The sequence below is a fragment of the Berghia stephanieae genome, chromosome 5 (genome assembly GCF_034508935.2).
Source record: "Berghia stephanieae isolate SIO BIC M18660-M18661 chromosome 5, UCSD_Bste_1.3, whole genome shotgun sequence".
NCBI lineage: Eukaryota > Metazoa > Mollusca > Gastropoda > Nudibranchia > Aeolidiidae > Berghia > Berghia stephanieae.
The window spans coordinates 69,927,416-69,941,134 of record NC_088364.1 but is presented as its reverse complement, the minus strand read 5'-3'; the positions used below and the strand labels follow the sequence as shown (position 1 = coordinate 69,941,134).

The following is a 13,719-nucleotide window of genomic DNA, read 5'->3' as shown; positions in this document are numbered from 1 at the left end:
AACTCCGAAGGACTCTCAATGATTTAGGAACCAAACGAGTAGAGGGTTAGATGTGGTCTTGTGGTATGACACTCGCTTTCGGATCGGCAGGTCCTGGGTTCGAGCCTCTCTAGGCGCATAGTTGAGTCCTTGGAAAAGGCTCTTTACTCACATTCTCTCACCGTACTCAGGTGTAAAATGAGTACCTGGCCGTTAACAGCGTTGCCTCTGTCCGAAAAAATTATAATATCACCTAACAGGCGTCATGTCCCGTCCTACATGTTAAGTCTTGCTGTTGGCCAGGGACCCCTTGTAAAGCGCTTTGAGCACATTTAGTGGATATTGCGCTATATAAAAGCTAAAATTAATTTTTTTTTTTTTGATGTCATGACTTATCTTCCCTATTGTATCTATATAATAAATTATTAATAAGTCGTTGCCTCCTGTGAGCATCAGGTTTCTAGCACGCTCGGATTCTAGCTAGCACGCTTTTCGGATCCTCCAGAGATCATGCTATGTTTTTGTTTTTAATGGTTTTACGGCGCTTGCAACACATTACGGTTATATCAGCGCCAGTAAAAAGGAATAAAATGGGATAGTAAAAAGTTCTAGAATTACAAATAAAGCACCCAAGAAAAAGTAAGACATAGGGGAACTGGGAACAAATAGGGATCAGATGTAGATTCCAAGAGCACACTATCAAAGTACTTAGTTTGAGACCACCTTTAAGTCTCATCCGGACACGAGCACAAAATCCAAAAAAGAGGAATACACTCAAATGCTTACATTATAAATTCAAATTAACAAATATAATAATACATAACAGAGAGATTATTTACAAGGAAAAAAATATCATCTCCCAAAACAATAACTAGCATTTGTTTGTTTCCCTCCCAGCTAGGACTCCGGCCAGGACAAAACCAAGTAATCTCATTCCAAGACAAAGACAGAAAGCATGTTGGAAAACAGGTATACGGTGATATAAGACACAATATGTACCCCCCTGCCCACTATGGGAGGTCAGAAACCCCACCCAGCGAGATCATGCTAGAATACAGCGAGTACTGTATTAAACTTTTACACACGCGAAAGAGAAAAAACGAGTCAAATGAAACACAGAATCGTTATTCCTGAAATAAATAAATAATAATAAAGCGTCGATGAACATAATAATTTCATAAAATTTATTCTCTCAGATTGTCATGGTAATGATTAACATTACAAGTTATATTACAATGTCACTCTATTATATCTCAGACTCACTCAAGCACAGACACTCCCTCAATACTTCAGGTGAAACTAAAGAAACAATTTTACCTATAATCAAAACATAATATGGCCATCATCTGGATGACGTCGATTGCAGAGCATCTCCCTCGCGGCCAGGCGGAGTTGTCATAACAGTAGGGTCCTGGGTAGGAACCCCCATCGCTGCAAAGTTTGTATTCTCTATTGTCTTCTGACAATTTTCTGCTCATTTTATTTCTTGTTATTATCAATATAAGAGCACATAATGTGTGCACTTATGTTGATATATATATATAGTATTACAATCTTTCCGACAGAGACTCAATTTACACCTGAGTACGGTGACAGAATATGAGTAAAGAGTCCTTTCCAAGGACTCAACTATGCGCTGAGCGAGGCTAGAACCCAGAACCTTCCGATCCGAAAGCGAGTGTCATACCACAAGACCATCATAGACATGACACAGCCGCACATAGTCAAAAACGTTATAGATTTACAATTTAAAGTACACAAGAAAAATGGAAGACAAATGGGAAGGGTTTAAATAGGGAGAAGATGTAGTTGTAGACAGAGCCTTAGAAAATGGAAGTTAAAGATTCTAATTAACAAGAGATGAAGTGAGTAGGAAAGTGCCAGAAGACAATAGAGGATAAACATTTCGCGGCGATGACGGGGGTTTGAACCCGCGACCTTACTGGTACGGCGTGGATAGCTCATGCGGTAGAGTCACGCTCTTCCCGGTCAGGCGGAGTTGTCGTACCAGTAGGTCGCGGGTTCGTGGATAGCTCATACGGTAGAGTCACACTCTTCCCGGCCAGGCGGAGTTGTCATACCAGTAAGGTCGCGGGTTCAAACCCCCATCACCGCCGAGAAATTTTTATTCTATATTGTCTTCTGGCACTTTCCTACTAACTTCATCTCTTGTTGTTATCAACATAAGTGCCGTGCCTGCTCCACTCACTTTTTCTGATTCTAATTAAGTAACATTGAAAACCGCAAATGACTATCTAGTTGTGTTATATATTACAATCATCATTATTTTCATTTTAGCTTTTATATTGTACAATATCCTCAAAATACGCCCAAAACGCTTTACAAGGGGTCCCCCAACGAACATCAATACTAAACACGAAGGACGAGACTTGACGCATGTGAGGCCATGTTAAGATGCATATGTGTAGGTACTTTTTTTTTTGGACAGAGATAACGCTGTTATCGGTCAGGTACTCATTTAACACCTGAGGAAGGTGAGACAATGTGAGTTCCCAAAGAACATCAATACTAAACACGAAGGACGAGACTTGGCGCATGTGAGGCGATGTTAAGATACATATATGCACTTTTTTGGGGGACAGAGACAATGCTGTTATCGACCAGGTACTCATTTAACACATGAGGAAGGTGAGACAATGTGAGTAAATAGTCCACTTATATCAATGTGACACCAGGCACGTATCATTAGCACTGAACTCATGTCGAAATTATGAAATTTATGAAAATGATATTATACGTAATATGCTTCCATTCAGAAAACTGAGGCGATGGGCCATACAGATATATATATATATATAATATATATATATATATATATATAAATATATATATATATATATATATATTATATATATATATATATATATATATATATATATATATATATATATATATATATATATATTATATTAATTCATTTAATCTATTAGTTCAAAGAATGAATAATGATTTACATTTAAGAATAAATTATAAAGTCACTAATTACAATACGAATTATAGAAGGAACAAAGTTAATGGCACTAAGCTCTTTGTTATTGTTTTTAGACAACCATTTTTTAATGACTAGTACTCAATAAATTCTATCAATCAGACTATAGATAGTATGCGCTTGGCGAAGAACCTCACAACATTGCCATCCGGAAGTATAACGGACCAACACACAAAACTATGTGAAACATTGAACGTTTATAGTCTGGTTAATACAGTTAAGTGAGAATTACTCAGAAACGCGAATGGCAAAAAACAATAACAAAGACTTGAGTGAGGTCAACTTCGTTCTATCTATAAACGCTCAAGGTTATACATACATTTTTTTTTTATTCTCTATTGTCTTCTGGCACTGTTCTACTCACTTCATATCTTGTTGTTACCAACATAAGTGCCTGCTCCACTCACTTTTCTGAATTAAAAATTCACCCCATATACCGGAGCATACTCAATGTCTCAATCGTTTCTATGTTATATGTTTGTGTTGAGAATATTGGTTATTAAGCTTAACTGCTGGTCAAAAATAACTTCGCGATGGTTGTGTGGCGAGCGAGCCGGCGATCTCCAGAAGTGGGTGAGAGAGAGAGAGAGAGAGCTCTAGAAATATGACTTGGGTTTGAAACGAATATTTTTGTGTTCGTGGATAGCTCACACGGTAGAGCCACGCTCTCACCTGCCAGGCGGAGTTGTCGTACCAATAAGGTCGCAGGTTCAAACCCCACCACCGCCGCGAAAAATTTTTTATTCTATATTGTCTTCTGGCACTTTTCTACTCACTTCATATCTCAAGGTTATACATAGTTTTGTGTTTTGGTACGCTATATCAGATTGGCGGATGGTATGAGTATTTTCCCTAAAAGCAATGCATAAATAGCAATATTATTGTATACATTATCCAATCATTTGGAGAAGAGTTTTGTAACATTTATTGAATGCTGCTGGGTGAGGTAATGCTATTATTCTTAAGAGTAATGATGGTTGTATAACATCGACAACGATGATGATGATGGTTATGATAATATTGAAGATGATGATGATGATGATGATGATGATGATGATGATGGAGATGGTGGTGGTGGTGATGGTTATGATAATATTGAAGATGATGATGATGATCATGATGAAGATGGTGGTGGTGGTGATGATATTGATAATGATGATGATGATGATGATGATGATGATGATGATGATGATTATGATGACGATGATGGTGATGATGATAGTGGTGGTAGTGGTGATGAAATTGGTAATGATGATGACTATGGTAATGATGATAATGATTTTCCTCCGATTTTTTTTTCTTTTTGTGGCACTGGCACGATTTGCCATCAAGCCATCCAATCAACATGCCTTGAGTCGACTAAAAATGAGTTAAGTTGCGATTTAAAAAGAAAATTACACCATTCCGCGCGACATTCCAAGAAAGGAAAATAGTACAGATAATCCAGGAAACATCTGATGTCATCAAAAATCGCTCATGATGTCCAAGTAAGAAAATAGTGGATTAACTCACTCAATCCTAGCACCGGCTATATCTGTAGTTTACCCTGGTTACTTTTCCCCCATGCCTATTTATTAAGTTTTTCTAAGACAAATTATAGGCGAAGCACCAAAGCTATGTTTTTTAAAAGTTTTTACATTGACATGTTAATGATAGTTGGATGAAACTATCTATGCACATGCTGATTTTTAATACATTTTTTCCAATTTTGAAAAGTAGCAAAAATCTTTAGGGTTGAGTGAGTTAATGATTTAAAATTTTGCCAAGAAAAAAAGGGAAAATGCACGAGCAGTTGGGCTCGAACCTGGGGTGTCAGTTCAATGCTTCAACCACTCACTCCACCACCTTACCCTTTCGTGAGATATGTGAGACTCATTGTTGAGTGTGTCTCTATTCTCAGAGAGCAGAATGCTAAGGGTATGTGTATACCCCACGACTGTTCAGTTTTAACAACGACGATAATGTAAAATCTCTTTTATATCATCGCAGAGTCGTGATGTCATGCGTGCGATGACATGTGACGTGTTAGATGGTGCCGTTCACGGAAAGTCTCGTTGCAAATGTTGCATCTCAATTTCTCTTCCCGTTTCTTCTTCATGGGGTCAAACTCTCGTTTGTGATGAGATCTGTGTTCATAGGGGAAAAAAAACAAAAAGAATAAAATAAACGATTTGATTTATAAAATAAATCATGAATTAAAGTCAATGGCCAAGTCCAATTATTACAATGATTAGACTTTGGCCCATTACGCGTGCGTAGTTAGAGGTTGGATGCCAACAAAAAAAATATTGAGCTTTTATAAAGCGCATATCCACCAAATATGCTCAAAGCGCTTTACAAGGGGTCCCTGACCAACAGCAACACTTTACATGTAGAACGAGACATGACGCCTGTTAGGCGATATTGCATTTTTTTTTCGGACAGAGACAACGGAGTTAACGGTCAGGTACTCATTTTTACACCTGAGTACGTTGAGAGAATGTGAGTAAAGAGTCTTGTCCAAGGACTCAACTATGCGCCGAGCGAGGCTCGAACCCAGGACCTTCCGATCCGAAAGCGTCATACCACAAGACCACATAGCCAATACATTGTTAGAATTTATATATAATATATATATATATATATATATATATATATATATATATATATATATATATATATATATATATATATATCCTTTCTTTAAAAAAATATAGCCTTGTGGAGAACATTGTGCTTATTTGAGTCAATAAAAAAATTGATACGGCGCACAACTCTACTGAAAGATTTGAAAAATAGAAATGTATTTTTTACAGATATATAAACAGATAACTTGATTTCCTTTTATAATTTAAAGTCAGTTTGAAAGTTCGTTAAGTCAAACAGATATCATAAAAAAATTTACCGAAGACACTAACATCTCATGGCCACACCCTCAACTCTATCTGTCCAGTAGAGTCCTTGCTTCCGTTGTGTTGATTTAGCGGTGATCAGTGTTGTTATGTAGTAGTGTGTTCTCATTGCGTGTATGTTTATTTGTGTGAGTGTGTTTATATGTGTATGTGGTGTATACATGTGTATGTGTGTGTTTTGGAATGTGGTTGCGTGGAAGAAAAAAAAAAAGGGGGGGGGGGGGAGGGTGTCCATCAAGTAGAGAAATTCCTGAGCAAGGGGGTAGGGGGGGGGGGGGGGGTGTGTGTTTGCTAGGAACTGTCAGATTAGCATTTTTCAGCAAATCGTGGCATTCATAGTGATATAATTCACTTGATCACATGACGGTATTCGGATTTACAGAAATTTTAAACAAGTTTCATCGATTAACAACATCAACTAATATTACTGCTGATATTACTGTCGTTTTTATGCCATCGATGTGATAATTATTGCCCTGGGATTTATTTAGTTAAACGTTTCGGCAAACTGTCAATTGGTTCTGCCTAACTTCTAGCCCGAACAAACCAAAAGTAGACAGATTCGGGGACTTGATATTTTTCGCGTCCGCTTCAGATTTTCATTTGACCTCACATAAGTAAAGGGGAGACATTCCGAAAGCTCCTACATCCCCAGTATTCATTCAATTTGTATTTTCACCGTTGATCTTTTGTCAGGCTTTTATTTATTCAATTTTTCATCATATAAAAGCGTTTTAAAAACTCTAGAACAAACCATGATAGATTTGTGAAAGTTTAAAATTTCCTAATTTGACCATTGTTTTGATTCTCGGCCGCCATTTTAATTTGTGAAGTATTGAAGGTAGTGCAAAGCACTCCCAAGTAAAGCGTGGTAAAGACTTGCGACTTATTGATATTGATATCTACTGACTGATAAACTAAAATCATGCCGAATAAAGCATGGCAGCGACGACAAGCACATCGATTAAAATGTGCATCTAATCGTAATCAAGCTAATCAAGAAAATGATTCTGGCAATATCGAATGAAAATAGTTCTTTCCCCGCGAAATTGCGGGCTTTTTACTAGTATATATATATATATATATATATATATATATATATATATATATATATATATATATATATATATATATAGACTAAATGCGCTCGAAACGCTTTACAATTAGGGCAAACTCATGTTTTTCCCTTCTTGTTTGTTTGTTTGTTGCTTTAGGTCTCTTCCAACACAATTGAGGTTATATGAGAGACCGTTGTTTTTCCTTTCTTGTTCTAATCAATAATAACCCTACTCAATTCAAGTGTGAAAATGAATATTAAACTGGTTGTCCTGAGTTCGAGCCAAGCTCAGCGCATAGTTGAGTCCTTGGAAACGACTCTTTACTCACATTCTCTCACCATTCTCAGGTGTAAAGTGAGTACCTGGTCGTTAACAACGTTGTCTCTGTCGGAAAAAATTGTAATATCGCCTAACAGGCGTCATGTCTTGTTCTACGTGTTACACGTTGCTGTTGGCCAGGGACCCCTTGTAAAGCGCTTTGAGCACATTAAGTGGATATTGCACTATATAAAAGCTCAAGATTTTTTGGGTTTTTTATTAAAGTTTCTATTTCTATGTGTATTCCATTGATAATGGATAAAGCAAACATTACTTAAAGTCAACCAATCTTTCTTGTCCGACGGTCTTCACTTTGTCAGGATTCCATTGTATATTTTTTAAAACTCGCTACTCTAGCCCTGGTTCTCATTAGACTTTGGGCTCCGTTATATATTGACACCCCTGCCATAGACCCTGTCATGGGCCATGGCCCATAAAGTAATTTGTATTTAATTTGCATATTTTAAATATAACAAATCCTTCGGTTGAAGGAATGAGACACAGTACTACAAAAACATTTTTAAAAAGATGTCTAACATTGGTATCTAGATCAGTCAAAAATGTTTTGAAAAGGGCATTTTAAAGAAAGTTTTTAACATTGAAAATAAATAAGGGGAAAAATCACCTCATATGGTAGACTAGATCTGAGGTCATCCTGAAAGTTGCGTTGCATTTGGCACACCAGTTCTGTGAGAGATTCATTGCGTTGATTGGAGAAGACAACAGCGTTGGGTTGGTCGTCTGCAGTAGTTTTTCAACCATTGGGTTGGTGCTCTTTAAAAATCCTAGACTAGATATATGGCGGTCGGCGAACAATGCCTGTTTATTAAGGGTGGCCTGGATATTGCCGTTCCTAATGTTAGCTGCAAACGACTCAGTAAGAGGCCCGACTGTTGGAATAGTTGCTCGACACATTTCAAGTAATCCTGGGGGAATTTGGTCTGTTGTTGGAAAAGCTGAATGTGGAACGGGCACCGGAACTGACATGGGTATTCTTGAACTTCCTCTTATGCCACTTGCACCTCCTCCAACAGAAGTGCTTATTGTACCGGAAGTAGTTTGACCCAGGAGGCCTGAAACTGCTGTGGGTGGGAGTCGTAAGGGTGATGGTTGTGGTGGTAGTATTGGAATTCGTGGCATATACATATTCATAAGAGACGAGCTTGCCATTGGTGACAGAATGTTCTTGTCGCCGCTTGAAGGGATGGGGATTATCGGTTTTATGGGGCGATTGGTTGGGGCGACGAATGAAGACGTGGAAGGTTCTAAAGAGAGATGGGACGATTCTTTGTGACTGTGGCGTAGGCTTACATCATTTGTGTGCCCGAATATTCTTGAGTTTATGTGAGAGGTAGGGCTCGAAACAGCGTGTGCAGAAGGTGGTGGGGTTGTTCCTTGTCGTATTGTCCTCGGGGGTGTGACAGATTTTGATAATGGTGGTGGAGACGATGATGCAATGGACGATTCTGGTGATGATCGAGAATCGGAGAAATTCATACTCGTGTTACGATGGGGCGATTTTTCTACTTTTCTGAAAGCGCTAGCATTTTCTGTTTGATGTATTGCGGCGAGATGGTAGTTGAAGTTGTGATTGTTTTTGCCATGGTGGTTAGTTTGAAGATTCGGTTTCTCCTCTTCTTGTTGTTGATCTTCTTCGTCTGTTACAATTATCGTTGTTTTGACATGACTTTTACTCAAGTTTTCAATTGAATGAGATATTAAAGAGTCTCTCTTCGTTGTTGGTCTGTCTATCGTTGGTGTTTTGACCTTGGGCGGGGGCGGGGTAACATTTGTAGATTTATTATCTTCTCCATCATCATCACTATGTCTTTTTCTGTGATTTGAAGGAAGGGGTGAAAATTTATTGCGGTTATTGGATATCACTGGGCTTTTTCTGAGGTTGTCATCCGAATATTTTATGAGTTGGGGGTCTTTGAGTTCCTTGTCGCTAATGTCGTTCTGTATCTCAGTTATAGTAAGATGGCCACCGTCCTTTGTTTTAAGTTGAGAGTGCAGGCGATGGTCAACACGAAATGACCCAGGAGACAATTGAGGAAGACCGTTTCGTGGACAATAGAGATTTTCCTCAGATGCAAATGCGCATTTGAATTTTAGATGTGCTCTTAGAGGAAATGGGAACTCAAACATCTCACCACAGTGTATGCAAATGAACTGCTCGTCATCTGAAATAGGTGAAAAAATAACACTGATAAAACGAAACTTAATAGTATTATTGTTTGTTTTTTTTTTGTTTTTTTTTTTGTGTTTTTTTTTTTTTTTTTTTTTTTTGCAATCAGTGACAAAATAGCAAGACAGAAATTTAAACCATGCAGTCATTTACACTTAAAACGAACACACTTGAAACTAACTGATGGAAATAACGAACGCCAAAGTTTTCCACACTTTGTCAATACTGTCCACACTTTTTCGACACTGTAAAAAGCTATCACTAGCTACTTTAACATTGACACCAGATTGTCATGTTTTGGTTTAGTTTTCATTATTCAACCCAGAAAAATAGTGAAAACTATTTTTTTTCTTAGTTTTCCCCTTATAACTTACTCGTAATATTGGGGTATTTCTGTGGCGAATATTACGAAAATTACCTTTTGCCATAACATCGTATCTAGTTTATTTAAGTACGGTAAACAAAATTTGTATATTTATATCATTTTTAAAACTAAACATTAAACTGTAATATTTTAAAAAAATTTTTGGATCTAATTTACTCCGATGTAATACCAATTTGAGATGTTAAGTCACACATTGTGGAGGGCTTTGAACGTGGTGTTTACAATGGACAAGCGTTGTATGAATAAATGTAATCGTTTTATTGACTTAAACCCGTCTGTGTGTAGAGATGTTTACGCCAGAAAGAGTTATATTACGTATGACCTTAATATATCCCACTCACACACACGTACACACACACACAGACAGACACACATAAAACTAAACAGAATTATTCTGCTACAATCCCATAATTCCATTTATATCTCATTTCTCTGACGTAAAATGGAAGCTGTAGACGGCTCTGGTCTGCTGGAATGCAAATCCATTGTCCAATTGAATTATACACAATAAAACATTGCAGCCGGAGGCAAATTGCCCGGAATTACGTCCCTTGCCTCCAGGCAGCCATCTTTTTTGATTGGTTTCGGTGCTAACATCAACAATGACAATAATTATTATTAGAACGATGATGCGATTATCCGCTTAACTGCACCCATACACCCTGAATGCTCCATAATCCATTGTTGACGAATGGTTTAACCCTTTACGGACGAGAATGATTTTTCTCTCTAATAATTTATTTTGTCAAATACAGACCTACTTTCACGGAGACAGCAATAACAAAAATGCGACTCGGGGGTTTTATCGAATAAAACAGGTAAAGGATTTAAGTACATCTTATCTGTGGATCATTTGGGTGGAAGAGTGAAAGGAGTTGAATATGAAATGTTTATTATATAATTAGTTTATTAGAATATTTATATTTTCATCACGAGAAAACTAAAATATGATGTTTTTTAAAGTTATTTATTTATTATTTACTTATTTATATATATATGTATTTATTCATTTACTTATTTATTCTAAATCTTCGTCTTCTTCTTCTTCTTCTTCTTCTTCTTCTTCTTCTTCTTCTTCTTCTTCTTCTTCTTCTTCTTCTTCTTCTTCTTCTTCTTCTTCTTCTTTTTCTCCTTCTTCTTCTTCTTCTTCTTCTTCTTCTTCTTCTTCTTCTTCTTCTTCTTCTTCTTCTTCTTCTTCTTCTTCTTCTTCTTCTTCTTCTTCTTCTTCTTCTTCTTCTTCTTCTTCTTCTACTTTCTTCTTCTTCTTTCTTCTTATAATTATATATTATCATCATCATACATCATCATAAATCATCATCATTCATCATCAACAAATCATCATTTTTATATCTTATCATATCATCATCATCATTCATCATTTATCATCATCATTCATCTATTCATTCTATATCATTCTCTCATCTATCTTCTCTTTATTATTATTATTATTATTTTATTATTATTTATTATTATTATTATATTATTATATATTATATTATATTATTATCATATTATTATATTATTATTATTATTTTTATTATTATTATTATTTTATTATTATTATTATTATTATTATTATTGCGAGAAATCGACGATTAATAGTTAAGTTATTGGGACAGGAGTCAAGACAGCAACATTTTTTCTCTTATGGCAAAGTCAAGAGACGTCAAGCGACACTGGCCTTTGACCTGTTTGGACTGAAATATGAATATAGATCGCTCCCATTCAGTGGATATTGCTGAATATAAAAGCTCTTTGATTTTTTCCAATATTACATATATCTGTTTTGCTCTTAAAGCTGCTACAAACTTTTATTCTTTATTTTTTTATAGTGTGGTTTTACACAATTACACATATTTATGACCTAATGAGGTACAGGCCAATGTTTTTCGATTGACTGGGCAGACAGACCTTGATTCAATAAAATGGCCATCCATTCGTGCAAATAACGCATTGCAGACGTGGGAAATTAGCTAGAATTATTTCCCTTGCAGACAGACAGCTTTTCGTATTAGTCAAGGCGTCGACACACAGCAAACAATATTATACAAAGGGGAGTAAAACCCACACGATAAAATACAAACACACAGATACACCCATACACACACACACACACACGAACATATTCAAAAGAATTCACGCAAAAATGAAAAAAAAAAAAAAGAAAAAGAATAATAGAAAAATAAATGCAGAGAAAAACGACAACTGGAGCGACAGGAGAAGAAGAGGTCGCCGATGTGAAATTCGAAAGTGGATAAAATGCTAAATAAGGTTAGGTTTCCTGAATACATCAAAATAGAATTTTAAGTTCAACTTGATTAAAACATGAGTTAGGATAAATTGTTCACCGATGAAATTGAGTTTTGATTCCTATCTCTCTATCATATCATATTGTTTCAACGTGTCTCATCATTATCATCATCATCATTATCATCATCATCATCATCATCATCATCATCATCATCATCATCATCATCATCATCATCATCATCATCATCATCATCATCATCATCATCATCATCATCAGCACCATCATCATCATCATCATCATCATCATCATCATCATCATCATCATCATCATCATCATCATCATCATCATCATCATCATCATCATCATCATCATCATCATCATCGTCGTCATCACCATCATCACAATTATTACACTTTAAAAAATTCTATTTTCAACGTCAGATTCGCCCTGCCTGACTCGATAACGTTTTCTGTCGGCTGATCTAAAAAATTATTATGAACAGGCCTGTTGTTTGAGAATTTATAATAATTTGAAATATATTCAGTCTCGTAAAAATTCCTCCCGTTTTGTTAATTGTACAAAAATGAAAAGCAACTGGTTCGGCCATATGAAATATGCCGCAAGAGCGATCTCACGCTTGGTTGGTCTGCATTATTATTATTATTATTATAATGATTAATTACACCAATTGAACCATACGTGTTCCTGCTAATTCCATCTCTACGGGGAGATTAGCATTTTCATAGAACAGTTGGGCAATGCCAAAACCGAACTGGAGAGGGGACATAGGTCAAATTCAATTCGAATTATTTTTGTTCAAACTGCATAAAGTTAGTCAGTATAAAAAAAAAAACCCCAAAAAAAACAAACAAAAAACACACAAATAAAAAAAAAAAAAAAAAAAAAAACAAAAAACAAAACAGGAAAAGTTTGACAATGATTTTAACTTTTTTTTAAATTTTCAAATTATTGAAATATAAAAATTATGCATCAAGCACTGGCGCAGGACAGCTATAAAGTAACTAAAATAAAATAGAAAATAGGGGGTTATGTCAAAATATTATCAAACAATGAATTCAAAAATTCGAAAACATAATTTATGAAAACTACAGTCTTCTGAAGCTTATTTGCATCAATTTTGGTATTGGGACAGGCATAGCGAGGCAAAAAAAAAAAAAGAAAAAAAAAGACCAACAAAAAAAATAAAAAAATAAAAATTATACAAAAATGAAAAGGGTGTTTTACGTTTTAAGTAAATGGTAGTAGTAATAGTAGTAGTCGTGGTGTTAGTAGTAGTATTAGTATAGTAGTAGTAGTAGTAGTAGTAGTAGTAGTAGTAGTAGTAGTAGTAGTAGTAGTAGTAGTAGTATAGTAGTAGTAGTCGTAGTCGTAGTAATAGTAGTAGTAGTAGTAGTAGTAGTAGTAGAAGTAGTAGTAGTAGTAGTAGTAGTAGTAGTAGTAGTAGTAGTAGTAGTAGTAGTAGTAGTAGTAGTAGTAGTAACAGTAGTAGAAGTAGTAGTAGTAGTAGTAGTAGTAGTAGTAGTAGTAGTAGTAGTAGTAGTAGTAGTAGTAGTAGTAGTGGTGCGGTGGTGGTGGTGATGATGATGATGATGATGATGATGATGATGATGATGATGAT

The 13,719-nt window shown here is 35.8% G+C and overlaps 1 protein-coding gene across 1 annotated transcript in view; it reads right to left on the bottom strand.

Annotated features, from left to right (window-relative positions):
* Positions 1 to 3,309: 3,309 nt before the first annotated feature.
* The window catches only part of LOC144973515 (uncharacterized), a 40,665-nt gene continuing 30,255 nt past the window's right edge, over positions 3,310 to 13,719 (bottom strand). Inside the window, exons 4-5 of the mRNA XM_078916025.1 lie at positions 7,882 to 9,439; positions 3,310 to 5,115 (exon numbers count right to left, since the gene is read on the bottom strand). Coding sequence (XP_078772151.1) covers positions 4,989 to 5,115; positions 7,882 to 9,439 — 1,685 coding nt within the window. The 3' untranslated portion in view covers positions 3,310 to 4,988. The remainder of the gene's footprint in view (positions 5,116 to 7,881; positions 9,440 to 13,719) is intronic.